The sequence below is a fragment of the Callospermophilus lateralis genome, chromosome 2, assembly GCF_048772815.1.
Source record: "Callospermophilus lateralis isolate mCalLat2 chromosome 2, mCalLat2.hap1, whole genome shotgun sequence".
Lineage (NCBI taxonomy): Eukaryota > Metazoa > Chordata > Mammalia > Rodentia > Sciuridae > Callospermophilus > Callospermophilus lateralis.
Window position 1 is genome coordinate 152895644 of NC_135306.1, and position 20491 is coordinate 152916134.

Sequence of the window (20491 nt, forward strand, 5' to 3'; positions counted from 1 at the left end):
TTTATTTGAATACAGACATTGCATTATAACATAGTTTTCTAATAATCTGGTTTCATGTAATCTCTTTCTGTCCAATGTACCCGCAGAATCAGAAATGACATTCCTAGGCTTTGCAAAGCTCCCTTGATACACATACCCAGTTGTATCAATGAGCAAAAGAGAATATCTATCCTTAGAGATTCTCAAGTTCAAATAGTGAGAGTAAGAAGAAAATTTGGTTGTGAAACCTCAGAAAGAGTTCAGAGGCTAAAATTACTACATCATTGCAATTGAATATAGAAGCCCAGTCTGCAATACATATTGCAACAATGATTTCTTGGACACTGGCTTTTGGCTTGTTTTTAATTATCACTTTTATTCCATAGGAATATCTATAACAGTAAAGAAAGAGTTTTTGGAACTGGGTCAATCATATTTCTATAAAAGACTACTAAAGTACCTGTATGGTTTTAGAAATGCTGCTCTAATAATATTTATAAAAATGGACCAAATTTAATAAGCAAATTGTATTATGGGGCTATAGATGGGGTCACAAAATGCAGAAGTAAACAGAGGAAAGGAAAAAAAATGTGAACTGAAGCTTAGGTAGAGTAGATGTATGGAGAGTGAACTTACCCAAGAGCAAGTTTTTTGATAAATTACATAAATGGAAGGAAGTGATAGAATCTCACTTCAGGTTATAATCAGGTTGTTTTGATGATATTCTGCTAAGGTCAATATTACCAATTGTGTGGACTGAGGAGAGTCATAAAATACAATGATTTGTTAATTTCTTGGAATATTGTGTCAACTTACTCTTCTTATCATTCTTAATAAGTCTCATGAGGTTGCCAGTAAACCTCCTTGTGATCATTCCACAATTGACAAATTTCCTATAGCTGATTGTCTTGTTTCAAAGCCACATCCTGTTGATTGGCATGTCCCTAAACTACCATGACTAAAACCTAAACATAATAGTAAGGCATCATCTTTTTCCAATAAGAAAACTTTTAAATCTCTGGTTAAGCCTCCTCCCTCACTCTTACATTACAATTGTACTATTTCTTATCCTTCCAAATGCAAAACTGCTAATCATTATCTAATTCTCAATTGGAATCATTTTTAATAGAAATGATAGATTTTTCATATATTTAACTGTGAAATTAGGTACTTCAATATTTTACCTCATTTACACTTGTACATCAGTTGCATAACAAATGAAAATTTCATGTATCAATGAAAACATCAATAACAACATATTGGTAAAAATGATAAAGCTACTTTGTGAATGGTTAGGAAGATTCACAGGATCCAGTTTATCTCATTAAGAAGAATTAAATATTTCTTGCAGTTCTCAGTATAGATATCATATGTATTGTTATTTAGGTGGTATACTTTTCAAGGCAGAGTAACTGTAATAATGCCTGACTCTGAAGATGATGAAATAATTTCTATCTAGAAATTCACAAGTATGGTAGTTAAAACATGGCCTAAAGTTATTTGCAATTTGGCTTTCTTTGTGGAGATTAGAAACTTTAAAAATTATTATTTTCCTTGTTTAGAGGAACTAAACCATGAAGAGCAAGCTAAAACGTCCAACCCTTTTGATGTCAACATACAATAAGACCAATGTCCATCCATCAACCTTCGTTCTCATTGGCATTCCTGGGTTGGAGGCTGCTCACATCTGGATCTCCATTCCTTTTTGTTTGGTTTACCTTTTGGCCCTCCTGGGAAACTCTTCACTTCTGTTTATCATCAAGACAGATCCCAGCCTCCATGAGCCAATGTATCTCTTTCTTTGCATGTTGGCTGTCGCTGACCTTGTTGTGTGCACTACAGCTGTACCCAAACTTCTCAGCCTCTTTTGGTTCCATGATGGAGAGATTCCCTTTGAAGCCTGTCTCACTCAAGTATTCCTGATTCACTCTTGCTCCACCATGGAGTCTGGCTTTTTCCTGGCTATGGCTTTTGACCGCTATGTAGCCATTTGTAATCCACTAAGACACTCAGCTATTCTGACACACAGTGTAATAGGAGGAATAGGTCTAGCTATTGTCCTCCGGGGTACAACACTTCTCAGTCCTCACCCTTTTTTGCTTCGTTGGCTTCCCTACTGTAGAACCAACATAATTTCCCACACCTACTGTGAGTTCATGGCCCTCATCAAGATTGCCTGTGCTGAGACACGAATCCGCAGAGCCTACAGCCTCATTGTTGCCTTCCTTACTGGAGGAGTGGACTTCATACTGATCATTTGTTCTTATGTGCTCATCCTCCACACTGTCTTCCACCTCCCATCCAAGGATGCCAGACTCAAGACCCTGGGCACCTGTGTCTCCCATGTCTGTGTCATCTTAGTATCCTATACTCCAGCCTTCTTCTCTTTTCTCACCCACAGGTTTGGGCACCAGGTGGCTCCCCATGTCCACATATTTGTGGCTAATATCTATCTTCTCATCCCACCCATGGTGAACCCCATTATTTATGGAGTAAGGACCAAGAGAATACGAGACAGGTTCCTTAAATTGTTCAGTTTTCGAAAACAACTGAGTTGAATCCCTTTGTTGGTGGGAAAAATCTGAATAAAACATATTATCTAACTTGCAATGTGTGGTTTCTTCATTGAGATCCTATTTTTATGACCAGATGATTTTCTGTGGGAAGTAACTTATTCAAAGACAACTAATGTTTAACAAATAAAATTGCTGGTTTCTATTCATTGCAGTAAAATTTTTCAAACTATTATTGACTTTACTTTAAATTGAGAAGCTTATTATTCTACTCAAAGTTATCATTTTAATCTTTTCACTGTGACTGTCTTATATGTACACAATAGTCTTTATTATCATAAATACCTGAATATGGTCATTATGGAAAACATGAATTTTAACATGTTTGAAAATCATATTTATAAAAAATCAGGAAGCCATGAGAAAATATCACTTTGAACTGTCTTTTTCTGAGGCATTTTAACAATACTGTGTAGTTCTTTATGGGGTACTATGATTATTTTTCTGTTTATCTACATTATTGTCCCCTCCCACTTAAAAAAAATCTTTATGAAACTTTGTTGGTATTAATTAGTTATAAATGACAGTGGAATGCATTTATATACTTTGATATACATAAAATGAATAAAATTTCACATTTTTTTCTGATTGTACATGTTATAGAATCACCTCAGTCATGCAGTCATATATGTACATAAGGTAATAATGTCTGTTTCATTCTACTATCCTTGCTATCCCCATATTCCCTTCCTTCCTTTCACTCCCTTCTACCAAATCTAACATAACTCTATTCTTCCTTAGTGTCCCCACTTTTTATTGTGAATTAGCATCCACATATCAGAGCCTCCCACTTTTTTGAGAGAATCTTAATTATCATTTATTCTTTCTGATATATGAAGACAAACCAAATTTGCTTTATTTAGCTTTCATGTGAAAAAGCAAATGTTGTAATTTTTAACTGGTAATAAATATTACAGTATGCATCTCTAAATTCTCATGTTTGTAAAACATTTGAGGTCATTCAACTTTCCTGTAATGAAAAATATTCAAACAGATCTTATGTCCAATGGTATTTGTCCACTTAAATCCCGGTGTTTTCTTGAGATTTTCGAAAATGCATGTAGTATTTTGAGTACAGATGAATAAGAGATTATCAAAGTAAGAAATACTTTAACATATCTCCAGTTATCATTTATGCTGTTCATAATGTTCATTTCAATTTTCACAGCCTCTTTAGCTAAGGTGCATAAAAGCTGTTACAATCATTGCATTGAGACAGAAATATTACCAAGCAAAACTCTTTATCAAATGGTATTTCCTTAAAAACAAAGTAAACCAAACAAACAAACAGCTCATGGAAAATCACCTGAAACATAAAAAGAAAAAAAAATATTCTAAAACAACATGATACGTGGTAGCAGCTCTTTGCTGACCATTTAGAAAGTACCACCATATTTAAAAATTTCCTTTTGTTCACCACACTCCTTCCTTCTTGAGTAAATATCCTTTATCATCAGGTTTATAATTTATCACTTAATGAGAATTTATAAGTGTAACTTCTCTTTATTTATTTCTCTGAAGTTTTCTTTATTTTATCCTTATCCTTTAACAATAAATTTGTAGCTAAAAAATTCAATTTTCTAGTTATTACATTCCTTTAGATTTTGAAGTCATTATATTTCTTCTCTGAAATATATGATTTCTTTGAAGAAATCTGTTATTAGGCAAATTGTCATTAATTTTTAGGTGGTTTTTTTCCCCTGATTTTTATGAAACCCTTTACTTCTCTTTGGTGTTCTGTTGTGTCAGGTGGATAAACCTCATAGGTATTGTGTTAATGGATGAATGACACACACAAAAACCTACATTCTCCTTGATTTTGTACAAATTTTAACTCTGGAGAAGACACAGTAGTGAAAATAGGCTTCTATCACTCATGTTGTCAAATTTCCCAGGAGATTATAATAGACAGTTACAAATTGAGCTGCAGCTGTGAAAGTTGTGGACATTGTGAAAGCTAAACCAAAAGATCCAAGCATCTTAGGGATGGTCACTGTGGAGAGCCCCAAGTCAATGGTGGTCAACATGGCCAGGAAGTAGAACATGGGCTGGTGAAGGCTGCTCTCATCCCTGATCCCCAACAGGGTGGGGAAGTTCTCTATGAGTGCACTCAGTCACACAGCACAGAAAGGAAAACTGACCCAGATGTGAAGAGCACATAGGACTGAGATCACCAGAAAAAGGAAGGAGGAGTGGGACTGGTCACTGTGAAGGAACAGCCTGCTGAGAATCATTAAGTCTTTGGTATTTGTATGCCCATCCGTCTGCAGGGAACTGGAAAAGCTCTGCAGTGTTGAAAAATAAGAGCATCATACAATAATATGTATTATCAACTCCCTTCTGCAGTTGATTCCCATAATCACAAAATAAAGAAAAAATTTAAGAAGTAGATACTGAATGAGAAGGATGTGAAAGAAGTGCTATGCTGGACAGTAATAAAAAAAACCCTACAGGATATATTTTTCATCATTATTGCCTTTCTTCCCTATTAATTTGCAATGGTTTCCTCCTTCATATCATGCTCAGCTTTTGCCTGAACATCAACACCAGTAATTATGTAATCAGAACTAACACAATTTACTTTCAACTTTCACATACAGAGGGATCTTCCAGGACACATATGGTGAGATCTATTATTTCTTAAGGCTAAACATTAACATAGATGCATAGATGCTTCAACAAGCAGAAATTAAGTTGCCCAAGACCACTATTTAGTGACATATAACCTATAATATGAAAGCGGTATTATAGGACTTAAATTGACTCATTTATTAATAATTCATCATGGTAACTACAAAACAATTAGACAAATGTAGGGAAAAATAGCATCATTGAAAATTTATTTGGGTTCTGCCTACTGATTGATATGCTATATCATAATCTGTGCAAATCATATGTAATCTGTATAAACATCTGCTGGAGGACATAGTTAACTTTACAAATTAAATGAAACTCAAGTACTTTCAAAAGCCTCATCAGATTTTTAAAGCACATATAGTTATCAACATAAAAACCATGTAGAAAGAAAAGTAATAGAGATAATGCAAATAAGGAAAAGATAATTTATGTCTTAATTATAATATGTATAAAAGGTCCTATTCCCAAGCACAATATTCAAATACATAATCTCTTTAAAACTTGCCTCTATATGATTACAAGAATGCACCATCTCTATTTTAATTAAGAGGCAAATATGTTTTTAAGAGTATAAGAAGCATGGCAAATAAGTTGAAGAAAATATCAGGCAAAAAAAAACACAACATATTGTATGTGCTTAATTCCTAGAAGCCAAAAGAAATTGATCATTTGAAAAATCAACACTTCTAATAACATTTCTTGCACCTTATTTACAGCATTGTTAAGGGAGAATTTTCAAAGCACACATTCACTTATTATGCACAGTTGCTTTATGGTAAAAGTGCTCCCTTGATCATGCTGGGTCATTAGAGGATTCATAAGGGGCAATACTAATCATGACTATCTTTTCAGAAAGGCAATAGGGTGCTATCTTGGCAATAAGCTGAGATAGAAGCAATGTCAAGAAAAGGAGATCCATGGAAAACTTAGAATCTCCCAGGAGGAAACTGCAAGCACTTAAAAAGAAGCAGAGCCAAGAGCAAGAGAGATTATATATAGAATGTGCACTGTGAATTGCCCATAAGAATACATTTCATCTTATAAAATATCTTTGCTTTATAATGGAACAGTGAGTACTTTTAAAAAGTGTTGTGTGATGGGCAATTTAAAAAGTGAACATATGATTAAATCAGAGATACAAGAATTTTGGGATGTATCAGTGGAAGTGCCAATGGTGAGTTTATTATTAAATAAAATATTCTGTGTTTCAGAGTAACACCAGTGAGGTACAGAAACATAGGAGAAATTCTCTGAAAGCCATTGAATATTGTTTATTCTTGTTCAGCACATTCATATACAATAGATAGTCCATACATGAGGACATTTTTCAGGTGAAATGTGACCATATGATTGTTAAAGAAAAAAAAATAGGCATAGTTTCTTTTAATCGTGTGAGAAGAAAATATGAAATTACATTTAGTGTTTGCAAATAACAATTTTATTTGTGCATTTTAGCTCAAATAACTATTAAGTGCATGAATAGATATGAATACCAAGTAGAAATAAAGAAGGACATATACCACACAGTGAAATTGGATAGCTCTCTATCTTATGACACTGCCATTCAGTGCACTGAATAGCCAGAAATCTAAATCTCCTTCCCTTCCGCACCAATTAAATACTATTTACACTTCTCTAATATCATTAAATTCATTTCATTTTCTTCCATCCTAATGAAATATGAATCCTGATCATACCTTTGTTAATTACAGCACAATATTTTACAGTACTTAAAAGCATGAGCTCTTCAGTCATACTCATGTGCTGAAACCCTGCTGAGAGCCATAGCCGAGTCCCAATGATGCATGGCATTTTTGCCAGAATGGAGTGGTTGAGAGGTGATGCCAGCAAGCCATTGAGATGATAATGGTTATGTTAAGTTGTGTATATTAGACCCCTGCTGTCCGCCTCGGCCTGCTACTTTGGAGTTCTCGCGGGGATTCCCAGAGAATTCCCATTGGTTGGGGAAGTGCCGGAGGAGGGATTTCCGGTTGGTGGTTCCTGGAGGAGCCGCATGTGTGGCATTTGGGAGAGTTCCTGGGGAGCGTGTGTGGCGTGTGCTGGTTTTTGTTCTGTTTTTGTTTCATTCTGTTTTGGTTTTGTTTTGTGTTATCTTGTTGGGTTGCATTATCTTTATAGTAGATTAGAAATTAGTAAAAAACAAACTAAAAGAGTGTTAAGTAAATTGTTACAGGTTCAGACCATGGAGAAAGACATTTTAGATCAAGTAAAAGAGAAGGTCTCTCAAGCTAGTCAGATAGAGGAAGAAAATTTAAAGGAGGAAGAACTATCAGGGAAAAAGTTACAATAAGAGGCTGCTACTAACACCTTTCATCACCAGAGGGCGTAAGTGTCCAACCAACTGCTCCACGTATAGAGACAGCATATGCTATGGTGCCCCCAATCCCCGTAGATAGATAGGATCCTGAGACAGGATCTCAAAGATTAGCATGCCCTGTACTTGAGCAGGAAGGAGGGCAGCGAATTCACTGTGCTTTAGATTTCAAAACAGTGAAGCAGTTAAAGGAGGCTGTAACAACCTATGGTCCCCAAGCACCCTTCACTGTAAGCATGGTCAAATCCATTACCAACTGGGACATGACCCCAGCAGATTGGGCTAGCATGTGTAAAGCTGTGCTAAATGGAGGGCAATATTTGCTATGGAACGTAGCCAATGAGGAATTTTGCACGGAGACAGCTAGGCGATATGCAGCAGCTGGTTATCCTCAGAGAAATCTAGATATGTTGTTAGGAAAAGGACCTTATGAGGATCAGCAGCAACAAATTAGATATGATCCTGCTATATACTCACAAATTGCTACAGATGCAGTTAGGGCATGGAAGACTTTACAAGGACATGGAGATTTACAAGGTCAATTATCTAAGGTAATAAAGGGAGCTAATGAACCTTACGCTGAATTTGTAGATAGGCTTATTCAGACAGGTACCAGAGTTTTGGGGGATACAGAACAAGCAATGCCATTAATAAAACAACTGGCTTATGAGCAAGCAAATCGTTGGTGCAGAGAGGTCATTAGACCATGGAAACATGGAGATTTAAACACATATATTAAATTATGTAGAGACATTAATGAACAAGGGCAAGTCTTGGCAGCTGCAGTACAATAGGCTTTAGATGCCAGGCCAAAAACATGCTACAATTGTGAACAAACAGGACATTTTAAAAGGAATTGCCCCATAGGAAGAGGGTTTAACAAAGCTAGGTATCAAAGGAGTAGAATACCGGGTATTTGCCCACGATGCTGTAGAGGGAGACATTGGGCTAATGAATGCCATTCTGAAACCACCATAGAGGGTACTAGATTATCAAAAAACAGACAAGGACCAGGTGTTTACCCATGATATCGTGGAGAAAGGCATCGGGCTCCATTGCCAAAATACTGGCAGGGGGGCCCAATGCTCCGGGTCCATGACCACAAATATACGGGGCACTGGTGGAACCCAGAAACACCATGGAGGAACCCAGCAACACCATCAGGGTAGTGCCCAGGACACATTATCCATCAGATCTCTCATCAGGCGAACCAGAGGGAGCGCAGAGTTGGACATCTGCGCCTCCACCAGAGTAGTACTAACTCCAGAGATGGGAGTTCAAATTATTCCCACAGGAGTAAAAGGACCTCTTCCCCAAGGAACAGTAGGCTTATTGTTAGGAAGTAGTTCTTCTACTCTAAAAGGACTTATGATAAGTTCCGGGGTAATTGATTCCGATTATGAAGGTGAAATAAAAATTATAGCTAGTTCTCCAAAAGGTATATCAGTAATTTCACCAGGAGATAGAATAGCACAGTTATTAATAATACCCAGCCTACATGATAAATTTTCCAGTAGTACTATAGAAAGAGGTTCCAGGGGATTAGGCTCCACAGGTGTAGATTGGGCTATGCTGTCTTTAAATTTAGATTCTTGCCCAATGCTAAAACTAAATATTCAAGGACATGAATTTAATGGGCTACTGTATACAGGTGCAGACCTTAGCATCATCTCTCATCAAGAACGGCACAAACATTGGCCATTACAGCAAGCCACTCAAATGCTTCGAGGCCTAGGAGTGGCAACTAATCCCCATAGAAGTGCAATGGTATTAGATTGGAAGGATCCTGAAGGATGTGAAGGAACTATACAGCCATATGTATTGGATCATCTTCCCGTAAATTTATGGGGACGAGATGTCTTAGATCAATTGGGTTTGACATTAACAAATAACATCAACCAAAATGCACCTACTATTATGACTAGACAAGGTGTCAGGAAAGGAAAAAATTAGAAAAACAAGAACAAGGTATAGCAGCACTAATACAAATAGATCAAGGAACGGACAGACATGGGTTGGATTTTCAGAAAGGGCCACTGAGACAAGAAAAATTACTTGGAAATCAGAAAGACCAGTATGGGTTCCTCTGTGGCCCCTGACTAAAGAAAAGATACAAGCAGCCCATGACCTGGTCAAACAACAATTAGCGGAAGGACATATACAACCTTCTGTATCTCCCCATAATACTCCCATTTTTGTCATCAAAATGGAGATTATTGCAAGATTTAAGAGCCATTAATAATGAGATGGTTATTATGGGACCTGCTCAATCTGGGATTCCTCAATTGTCGGTTTTGCCAAAAACTTGGTATGTTTTAGTTATAGATATTAAGGATTGTTGTTTTTTTTTTCAATTCCAATTCATCCTGAGGATAGTCCAGGTTTTGCATTTACTATCCCTGCACTGAATCATGAAGGTCCTGATCAGAAATATGAATGGAAAGTACTCCCTCAAAGGATGGCTAACAGCCCAACTATGTGTCAAATTTATGTTAACAAAGTAATCCAGCCACTTAGAAATCAAAATCCTGAACTACAAATATTTCACTATATGGGTGATGTATTATTAGCAAAAAAAGATAAAAATACATTGCTAGAATGTTATGCCACACTTACAAACTTATTAAAAAATTATAATCTAGAGATAGCAATAGATAAAATACAATTAATTTTTCCAATTAATTATTTAGGAGTTCTATTATACTCAACTATGGTCCGTCCACCAAAAATTCAAATACGAGTAGATCAACTCAAATCACTTAATAACTGTCAAGTTATTAGGAGACATAAATTGGATAAGGCCTTATCTAGGCATACCAACAGGAGAGTTGGGACCTTTATTTGATATCCTAAAAGGTCCATCAGATCCAAATTCACCCCGAATGTTAACGCCTGAAACAAGAAAGGCATTAAAAATCATTGAAACATATATGGAAAATATGCATTTGATGTAAGTTTGCCTTTATTATTTATTGTACTACCAACAAAAAATATTCTTACAGGAGTATTTTGGCAAGAAGCTCCATTATTATGGATACATTTATCTTATTCTCCTAATACTATTCTTACTAGGTATCCTGAGGCTGTAGGACAATTAATACTCAAAGGAATAAAAGCAGCAAAGGGAGTGTTTGGAATTTCTCCCAATAAAATTATTACTCCATATACTATGGATCAAATTGATGAGTTAGCTAATGAGTTAAATACTTGGGCAATAATTATGTGTAAAGCTAATGTTTCATTTGATAACCACTTACCATCTAATCCTTTATTGTCATTTTGGTCTTCGCATCCTGTAGTATTTCCAAAAATGACAAGAAAAACACCTATCATAAATGCTCCAAATATATTCACTGATGGGTCAAATAATGGTACAGCAGCAGTAGTATACCCCTGATCAAAATTTTACATTTTTAGTACCCAAACAATCAGCTCAAATGGTAGAGCTTAATGCAGTCTTACAAGTTTTATGATGTTTAAAGATTCTGTACTTAATTTATTTTCTGATAGTCAGTATGTAGTTAATGCTATAGTATCCCTTGAAGATGCTGGTAGGATTTCCCCTTCCTCTACTGTTTTCTCTTTGTTTTCCACTATACAAAGTCTAATCTGGGACAGAAAAGATCCATTCTTTATAGGACATATCAGAGCACATATAGGATTGCCTGGAGCCCTTAGTTTGGGCAATGATTTAGCAGATAAAACTACACATGACATACATATTTTCTCTACACTACAAGAAGCTACAAATTTTCATAAAAGATTCCATGTCAGTGCTAATACTTTACAAAAGCATTTTAAAATAACTAAGGAACAAGCTAAACAAATAATAAAACAATGTCAAATTGTGTGACCTTTTTACCTCAAGTTAATCTTGGAGTCAATCCTAGAGGACTGATACCTGATCATATTTGGCAGATGGACGTCACACACTTGCCACAATTTGGAAAATTAAAATATTTGCATGTTATAGTTAATACTTCTTCTGGATTTTTGATGGGCTCCCTTCATGCCGGAGAAAAAACTAAAGATATTATAGCTCATTGCTTACAAAATTTTGCCACTGTGGGCATTCCAAAACAGTTAAAAACAGATAATCATCCTGGTTATACTTCTACCTCTTTTAAACAATTTTGCTCATCATTTGGCATTACTCACATAACAGGAATTCCGTACAATCCACAGGGATATGTCATAGTTGAAAGAGCTCATCAAACTATTAAAATGTACTTATTACAGCAAAAAGAGGGAATCGGAAAGGGGTATATATCCCCCAAAGATAAACTTAAAACAACCCTTTTTACTCTAAACTTTTTAAATTTGGATTCATCAGGGCTTAGTGCTGCGGAAAGGCATATGTATCCAAAAAATGTACATAAGCCTAAGGTACTTTGGAAGGATATTCTAACAGGACAATGGAAAGGTCCTGACCCAGTGATTGTCTAGAGTCGGGGTTCTGTTTGTGTGTTTCCACAGGGAGAACAGCAGCCGATTTGGATTCCAGAGAGACTAACCAAAGCGATTTCTACAGACCAAAAAGAAGATGATTTGACTCAAATCCATAACAGCTGATATTCAGAGCTCCAGCTTGGCTATTCTTACATCTGCGACAGTGATTAACCAGGATGCTTTTTTCAATATCTATTTTATTATTGCCTTTTCCCACATCATAGAGTTCTATTTTATTTTTTGAGCTCATTCAGACCTAGGTTAATGATTTTCTGATCAGGTTAATTTTTTGACTGTGGAGTTTTTAAACATTGCAATGGAGATTTCACCTGTGTAAAGCTACAAGGCCTTTACTATTGTCTTATGTGTTGTACATTTGTGTGCACATTTGTGTTTTGTGTTGTATGTCTGTATGTGCGTATTCCATATATCATATATGAGGAGCGCTCATGAAAAAATGGATCCGAATTTTTTTTATTCACGTGATTTAAATGGTAAAATTTAAATTAGTTAAACAGCTGTTGAAGATTGTTTTTAAAGGTGGTTAACAGATCTGTTTGTTTACTTTCACCTTTCCTTTTCATTATATTTAATAATTCTGTTCAGGATAATGTAAATTGTTCATAAGTTTGTTTTCTTAGTACCTGTTGGAATGTTGCATAATTTTTTTTTAGCCATCATTGCCAGAATTCCTATCTTCATCCCAGTGCCGGTAAAGACAAAGATAAAACCAAACTACAGCTTCTGCGATAGCTATTACAACAAACTGTATAAACTGATGCATCAATGAATAATAACTCAACAAGTAATGCTCAGTCAAGGAGTCGATTTACTTTGGGAGGAAATGGACATATTGATAGATTCCTCTGCTTTGAACTGCTTGCAGAACTTGCCTGGACTAAGTATCACTTGTATGCATTGTGAACTATGTGTTGGTGCAGTGAACTGTGGTAGTGTTGGTGTATCTTTGCTGATGGTGTCACCGGTGGTACAATTTTTTCATAGGAGCCATCAATTGGCTTGGTGTCGTGGCATTTCCGTATCCTCCTCCCTTCTGCTAGTGATGGTCTAAAATTTGGGTGACAACAGAGGTGAGGCAAAGAACCTCACCCCCCCACTGGCAAAGGCCAAATTTGGGGGCCAACAGAAGTGAGGCAAAGAACCTCACCCCCCCCCCCCAATGTTGCAAAGGCCTATCCATAAGTATGGCTGTATGCTGGATCGTAGTCAGTGACGGGTTAGATCCAATTGCAGTGGTACCAACCTAAGACAGGAGGCTTGGCAGCTATTAAGAATATAAACAAAAATAAGTGTTGGCAAGGATGTGGACCAAAAGGTACACTCATACATTGCTGGTGAGATTGCAAATTGTTGAAGACAATATGGAAAGCAGTATGGAGAATCCTTGGAAAACTGGGAATGGAACCACCATTTGACCCAGCTATCCCACTCTGCAGTCTATACTCAAAGGACTTAAAAAGAGCCTACTACAGGGACACAGCCACATCAATGTTTATAGCAACATAAGTCACAATAGCTAAACTGTGGAACCAACCTAGATGCCCTTCAGTAGAAGAATGGATAAAGAAAATATGGTATATATACACAATGGAATATTACTCAACAATAAAAGAGAATAAAATCATGGCATTTGCAGGTAAATGGATGGAGTTGGAGAATATAATATTAGGTGAAGTTAGTCAATCGCATAAAACCAAATGCCGAATGTTTTCTCTGATACAAGGAGTCTGATTCATGTGTAGGGTTGGGAGGGGGAGCATGGGAGGATTAGATGAGGGTGGGAGGGGAAGACAGGGCGCATGGATGTAAGAAAGACAGGGGAATGAGATGGACATTTTACCCTAAGTTCATGTATGAAGACATGAATGGTGTGAATATATTTATGTATACAACCAGAGATATGGAAAATTGTGCTCTCTATGTGTAACATGAATTGTAATGCATTCTGCTGTCATGTATAACAAATTAGAATAAAAAAATTTTTTAAAAATTTGAAAAGATCACAATACAACCCTTGGATAATGCTGTAAAATTGTGATTTAAATATTCAAAAGTATCTGAATACAAAGATGATATGAATTATTTTAATAAATTCTTTATATTTTTTCCTATTAAAAATAAAAAGACATTTTAAGAAAAACTTTGCATCAGACTTTTCTTTTTTTATACCTATATGTAGTATTTTTAAGAACTAACAATTCTGAGTCTATGCAATTCTGCTGATAGTAAGTTTTCAGAGACAAATGGGGAAAACTCACTCTCTCCCCCTTCCTGGATTCACCAGTTATTAGATGTTGACTTGAAACATAAAAGCTGCATTCAGATCTCAGATCTGCAACTCTCAATGGGGTTTTCTCTGACACCTTGGGGGAGCCTTTCACCTCCTGGCCCATGGGAGCCTTAGGCACCTGGAAACTATCTATGACTGAGCCCATTCAGAAAAAAACTGCAACTCCTGGGAGAACAGAAGATTTGCTCAAATCACGTGGGAGCTCTTTTGATCCACAAAGATCCCTAGTGACGTGAGGCAGGACACAGTGCTCTTCATTGCAGTCTGAGCTAGTTGGACAATAGTCAGGTAGTTGGAAAGCAGGCGGCTCTGAAAAACAGATATATGTAAGATTTCTAGGAATAACAAATACCATTGGTTTGGGGATACCTTGAACAAGCTGCCTGTATTATACAGTCAATGGTGTCTGTTATAGGTTGAGACTGGACTGCACCTTTTATAAAGAATAAATTTGTACATGGATTTTCTAAATACTTGAGTATACTAGAGAAAGACTGATGAGAGAAATGATGGGAAGGGGATGGATCAGAGAATATGCTGAGCAAACCTTAGAAATTCAGGCTTTTTCTTCAATATTTCATTCTGCTGAAAGCAGTGAGCAATGCTTTATATCATTTTACATTTACAAAACCTTCTGGGGTACATATATTTGAGGTTTTAATGAAAGCATTAAAACTTCATAATTACTTTGATTTTAATGTCAGAGCCAATAATTGATAGTAGAACAGCTATGGGAAAACAATTGGATAATCTTAGATGCTTTCTTATCTATGCCATAAGTAGGATTATCTACTCTAAAACTCCTTGAAGACAAAATGGGTTACAGCCAACAGTACAAATTGCTTAGTATCTAATCGATGCTCAATGCATATTGGTTTATATTATTTTGTTTTCTTAAAGACATGGATAATGGATGCAGGATGGATATAAAAACATTATAGACAATTTGTATTATTAATCTCCAAAAACATTGGTAAGTTTCTTCTCCTCCATTCCCAACCAATTTCTTCAGGATGGAGCCAGCAAAAAATAAGTGCTAAATGAATTTTATATTGTTGGAGAGGATTCCAGATATATCTCAGATTTTAACATTAGCATCAGGAAACTATTAGTGCATACAGTGTTTGAGGATTTTTGCAGACTATAAAATGTTTACACTAAAAGTTGTTGTGATTGTAGAATGATTACCTTAAATTTATTTTAAAATTATTTTTTACAATAATAAAATATTTTAGTGTGTTCTCTCTTTATTATTTATTAACTCATTGGAATGAAAAACAAGTGTATGGAAAAAACATCATTTGTATTCTGTAAGAATAAACAATATAAAAAGGAGATAGACATGAAGAGATATAAAATACAATATGAGAAAAAAATAAAAGACAGGTAAGTATACCTACTACAGGGACATCAAGGAGGGTTTCCATGATCATCCAAAGTATCTAGGAAAATAATCCAGAGGAATTTGATATGTGAATAGAATCTTCATTTCTAGTAAATAATTATTATATGTTTTTACGTTTGAAAGTACCAGGTGGAACAAAGACACAAGGTAACTGATACAATTAGTCAGAAAGTGACCAGCTTGCTATGGACAGAAGTGGAGAAAAGTGTTTCAATGTTTATTTAAATTTATTAATATTTTATAAAAGCATGAGAGGCCACATCTTATCCTAATGCTTTGGTTTGCATTTTTTTTAATTTATACAATTTATTTCTGCATTATTTATTTTGTTATCTTAAACACCACGGGTAATCATGAAAACATGTTGACAATTAAGAAAAGCCTAATAATGGTAAAGGTAAATTATATGTTGTCTATGATCTTTTCTACCTATCACATATTTTAGACTTTTTCTATGTTGGGTGTGTATTCATTTAGATTTCTTTTTGTGTCTAAAAGAATTCAGTTTAACTGCATTTATATTATCCTAAATATTCATTTTTATGTTTCATATGTATATTCTGAGAATGAAAAATATCAAATTAATGTTTACTTTGATTTTGCTATCTTCCATATCAGTTCAGATAAATATGCCTTTTTATTTTCAGTATACTTAGTGCACCATAACATAAAGGTAGCACAAATTTTTAACTTAACTACTACTTTTATGAAGGATGGTGGCTCTTAATCATTTTGAATGATTAAATTATGGTTTGATAAAAGTAAGAGCATTTTAATAACTAAGAGTTAAAATTCTTTGTCCCTTAAAAAATGGTAAACAAACATGAGGGAAGAGATTTTGTTGCTGTTGTTATGAATGTTCCAAAAACATTTCCCTTTTCAATTATTCCTGTAATTCTTTGATGAAAAAACTAAAAGAATAAATTTACTCTGAAAAATACTATTTGATTATAATTATTGTATCATTACAAAATTCCAGTAATCTGATTTCCCAGTATTCTTGTTCTCTCTAATATAGCCTGGATCAGAAGTGACATCCCCAGACTTTCCAAAGCTCCATGGACACTGTTTCCATGGGAGAAAGAGACTCTGAAGTTCAAACAGTGAGAGTAAGCCAAAACTGTGTTTGTGAAACTTTAAAAGCAGTAGCTAAAATTATCAAATCATTGCAATTCAGTACAACCCCGTCTGCCGTACATATTCCAACAATGACTTCCTTGGACACTGACTTAAAAGAGTTGTGTTTCATGATCATCAGTACTCCAAAACTATAAATATCTATAATAGTGATGAAAGAGTTTGTGGAACAGTACTGACCATACTTCTCGAAAATAAAAGTTAAAAATAAAGACTATCTACTAAGGGGCCTACATGATTTTTAAAAAATGTAGTTCTAAAATTAATTTCTGAGAAATGGAATTAGTGCAATAAGCAGATTGCATTATGGGGCTGAAGTGTTGTCACAAAATGCAGAAGTGTGTGTAGGAGAGAAAATTGTGAATTGACGCTTAAGTGGATGCTTAAGTACATGCTTAAGCTTAGTAGGTGCATAGGTGCAGAGTGCACTTACCCAAGAGCAAGATTTTTAACCAACTACATAAATTAAGGAAATGATAGAAACTTATGTCAAGAGTAACAAACAACTGTGTGGCCTGAGGAGAGTCATTAATGTACAATGATTTGTTTATTTCCTGAAAAACTGTGTCAGACTTCTCCTGTTATCATTCTGATGAGTCTCATGCAGTTGTGAGTAAACCTCCCTGGTGATCATTCTATAAATGACACATCTGCTCAGTGTTGGTTGTCCTGTCTCAAAGCCACACACTGTTACTTGGAATGTGTATAAACTATCATTTCACCCCAGGCCAAAAAAAAAAAAAATCTTTATTTGCAACTTTCCTCCTGTCTTACTATTATAACTGCACTCTCTCTTACTCCTCCAAATGTAAGATTCTTAAACATTCTGTAGTGCTCAATTGGTTTGATGCAACATGATAATTTAATTCTCCTGGAACATGGTAAAATTTTCATATATGTATTTATCTCTGTTTTTTGGTACTTAAAGATTTTTCTGCATTTAGCATTTGTATATCAGTGCTTGCAAATTCCAAATTCATATATCAGTGAAAATATCAACATTTATGTATTTGTAAAAATGATTAAAGTTAATCTGGGAAAGGTAAAAAAGATTCCCATGATTTGGTACATGTCAATAAGAATGAGTGGTTCTTCCATCCTCATCCTCAGTGTAGACAGCACTTTCAGGCACTATTTTCATCCTTTCCTGCTACTTTCTTTTCAAGGCAGATTGACTGTAATTGAACCTGACTCTACAGGTGATAGAACAATTTCTATCTCAATATTCACAGGTATGGTAATTACTCCATGACCCACATTGCTTTATAATTTGCTTTCTTTGAAAGTCTGTAAAATTTATAAATTATTGAAAAATGTATAAATTGTTATTTTTTCAGTTTAGAGGAAACATCCATGAGAAGAACTGTAATATCGGATCCTTGTGATGTCAGCATACAATAAAACCAATGTCCATCCATCAGCCTTCATTCTCATTGGCATTCCTGGGTTGGAGGCCGCTCACATCTGGATCTCCATTCCTTTTTGTTTGGTTTACCTTTTGGATCTACTGGGAAACTCTTCACTTCTGTTTATCATCAAGACAGATCCCAGCCTCCATGAGCCAATGTACCTCTTCCTCTGCATGTTGGCTACTGCTGACTTTGTTGTGTGCACTACAGTTGTCCCCAAACTTCTCAGCCTCTTTTGGTTCCATGATGGAGAGATTCCCTTTGAAGCCTGTCTTACTCAAATGTTTCTGATTCACTCTTGCTCCACCATGGAGTCTGGCTTCCTCCTGGCCATGGCTTTTGACCGCTATGTAGCCATTTGTAATCCACTAAGACACTCAGCTATTCTGACACACCGTGTAATAGGAGGAATAGGTCTAGCTATTGTCCTCCGGGGTACAACACTTCTCAGTCTTCATCCCTTCCTGCTTCGTTGGCTTCCCTACTGCAGAACCAACATAATTTCCCACACCTACTGTGAGTTCATGGCCCTCATCAAGATTGCCTGTGCTGAGACACGAATCCACAGAGCCTACAGCCTCATTGTTGCCTTCCTTACTGGAGGAGTGGACTTCATACTGATCATTTGTTCTTATGTGCTCATACTCCATACTGTCTTCTGCCTTCCATCCAAGGATGCCAGACTAAAGACCCTGGGCACTTGTGTCTCCCATGTCTGTATCATCTTAGTGTTCTATACCCCAGCCTTCTTCTCTTTTCTCACCCACAGATTTGGGCACCAAGTAGCTCCTCATGTCCACATATTTGTGGCTAACATCTATCTTCTTGTCCCACCCATGGTGAATCCCATTATTTATGGAGTAAGGACTAAGAGAATACGAGACAGATTTCTTAAATTGTTTAGTTTTTGAAAGCCTCTCTATTGAAGAATTTTAATTTTGATCAATATCTGAATAAAACACTCTGTTAGCTGGGCATGGTGGTGCCCACCTATAATCCCAGTGCCTTGGGAGTTGAGACAGGAGGATTGTGAGCTCAAAGTCATGATCAATAAAATAAGACCTAAGCAGCTCAGCCAGACCCTGTTTCTAAATAAAATATAAAATAGGGCTGGGGATGTGGCTCAGTGGTCGAGTGCCCCTGAGTTCAATCCCTGGTATCCAAAAACAAACAAAAACAAAAACAAAAAAAAGAAATTCTATGTTATCTGTCTTAGAATGTGTGGTTATTCCTTAAGCTACTCTTTTCACATTCAGATGACTATAAATTTTCTGTGGGAAATGATTTATCCAAAGACAATGTGTTTTGTCACAGATGTTTCAATTATGGAAGCATACCAGTAATGTTCTCCAATTAAATTGTGGCCTTACTCTAAAATGAGAATTGCATCATTCTCCTTAATAATAATTATTTTAATATAATGACTATGGCTGGCATGCAGTGTTTATGATATTATCAATTAACATTAATAGCTATGTACTCTAATTGTAGAAACCATTGTCTGAACATATTTAGGGATCAAGTTTTTAGAAAAAAAAGCCAGGAGTCTGCAAGAATATATAATTGTCTTTTTCTCAGTGTTTTTAAATTTTAATTTAATTTTGTTTTATTTTTTGAAGGTATGGTCTCCCTATGATGCCTAGCCAGTAATTGACACTGCTGGTGTATATCACCATTCTTAGCTCGTGAAACATTCTGACAACCCTCTTAGTATACTTCCTAGGATGTTATGTTTAGATTTCTGCTTATTCCTATGTTATTTTTCCATAACTATTTTGAGAGATCTTACTTAATCAATAATTTTTTTCTATATTTAAAGACCAATTGCATTTGACCCATTTATGTTTCATATGTCCAGGAAAATATGCTAATTTCTTCAATGATAACAAAAATTCTTTTGACTCTCTCTCTCTGAAATTTTAAATTTTGAGATGATCATATTTATTTTTCTGTAATGTAAATTATTTAATAGGAACAAATATATAATGATATTTGACTATTTGAATTATATGACTCTGAATATTTTATATTCTCATGGTTTTCCTGAATATCTAAACTTTTTGAAATCTCTTCAGCATTCTGGAGAGTGATATATCAAAAATTACTAAGACAAAGAAAATATTTTAATATGTTGTCTGCTATTCTTTTTAGGATTCTTGCAGTTCATTTTAACTTTAAGTTCCTCTTTAGCTAATGTGCATAAAAATTGTAGCAAACATTGTGCTGAGACAGGTGTATTCCAAGTACAACTCTTTA

General features: G+C 35.4%; 2 protein-coding genes across 2 annotated transcripts; both read left to right on the forward strand.

Annotated features, from left to right (window-relative positions):
• Positions 1–1553: 1553 nt before the first annotated feature.
• Positions 1554–2537, forward strand: LOC143388534 (olfactory receptor 52D1-like). Its single transcript, XM_076842242.2, has one exon. It carries the CDS (start codon positions 1554–1556, stop codon positions 2535–2537), a length of 984 nt encoding a protein of 327 aa, XP_076698357.2.
• A 15673-nt stretch (positions 2538–18210) lies between these two features.
• Positions 18211–19146, forward strand: LOC143388546 (olfactory receptor 52D1-like). The gene has a single exon (XM_077108370.1). It carries the CDS (start codon positions 18211–18213, stop codon positions 19144–19146), a length of 936 nt encoding a protein of 311 aa, XP_076964485.1.
• The last annotated feature ends 1345 nt before the right edge of the window (positions 19147–20491 follow it).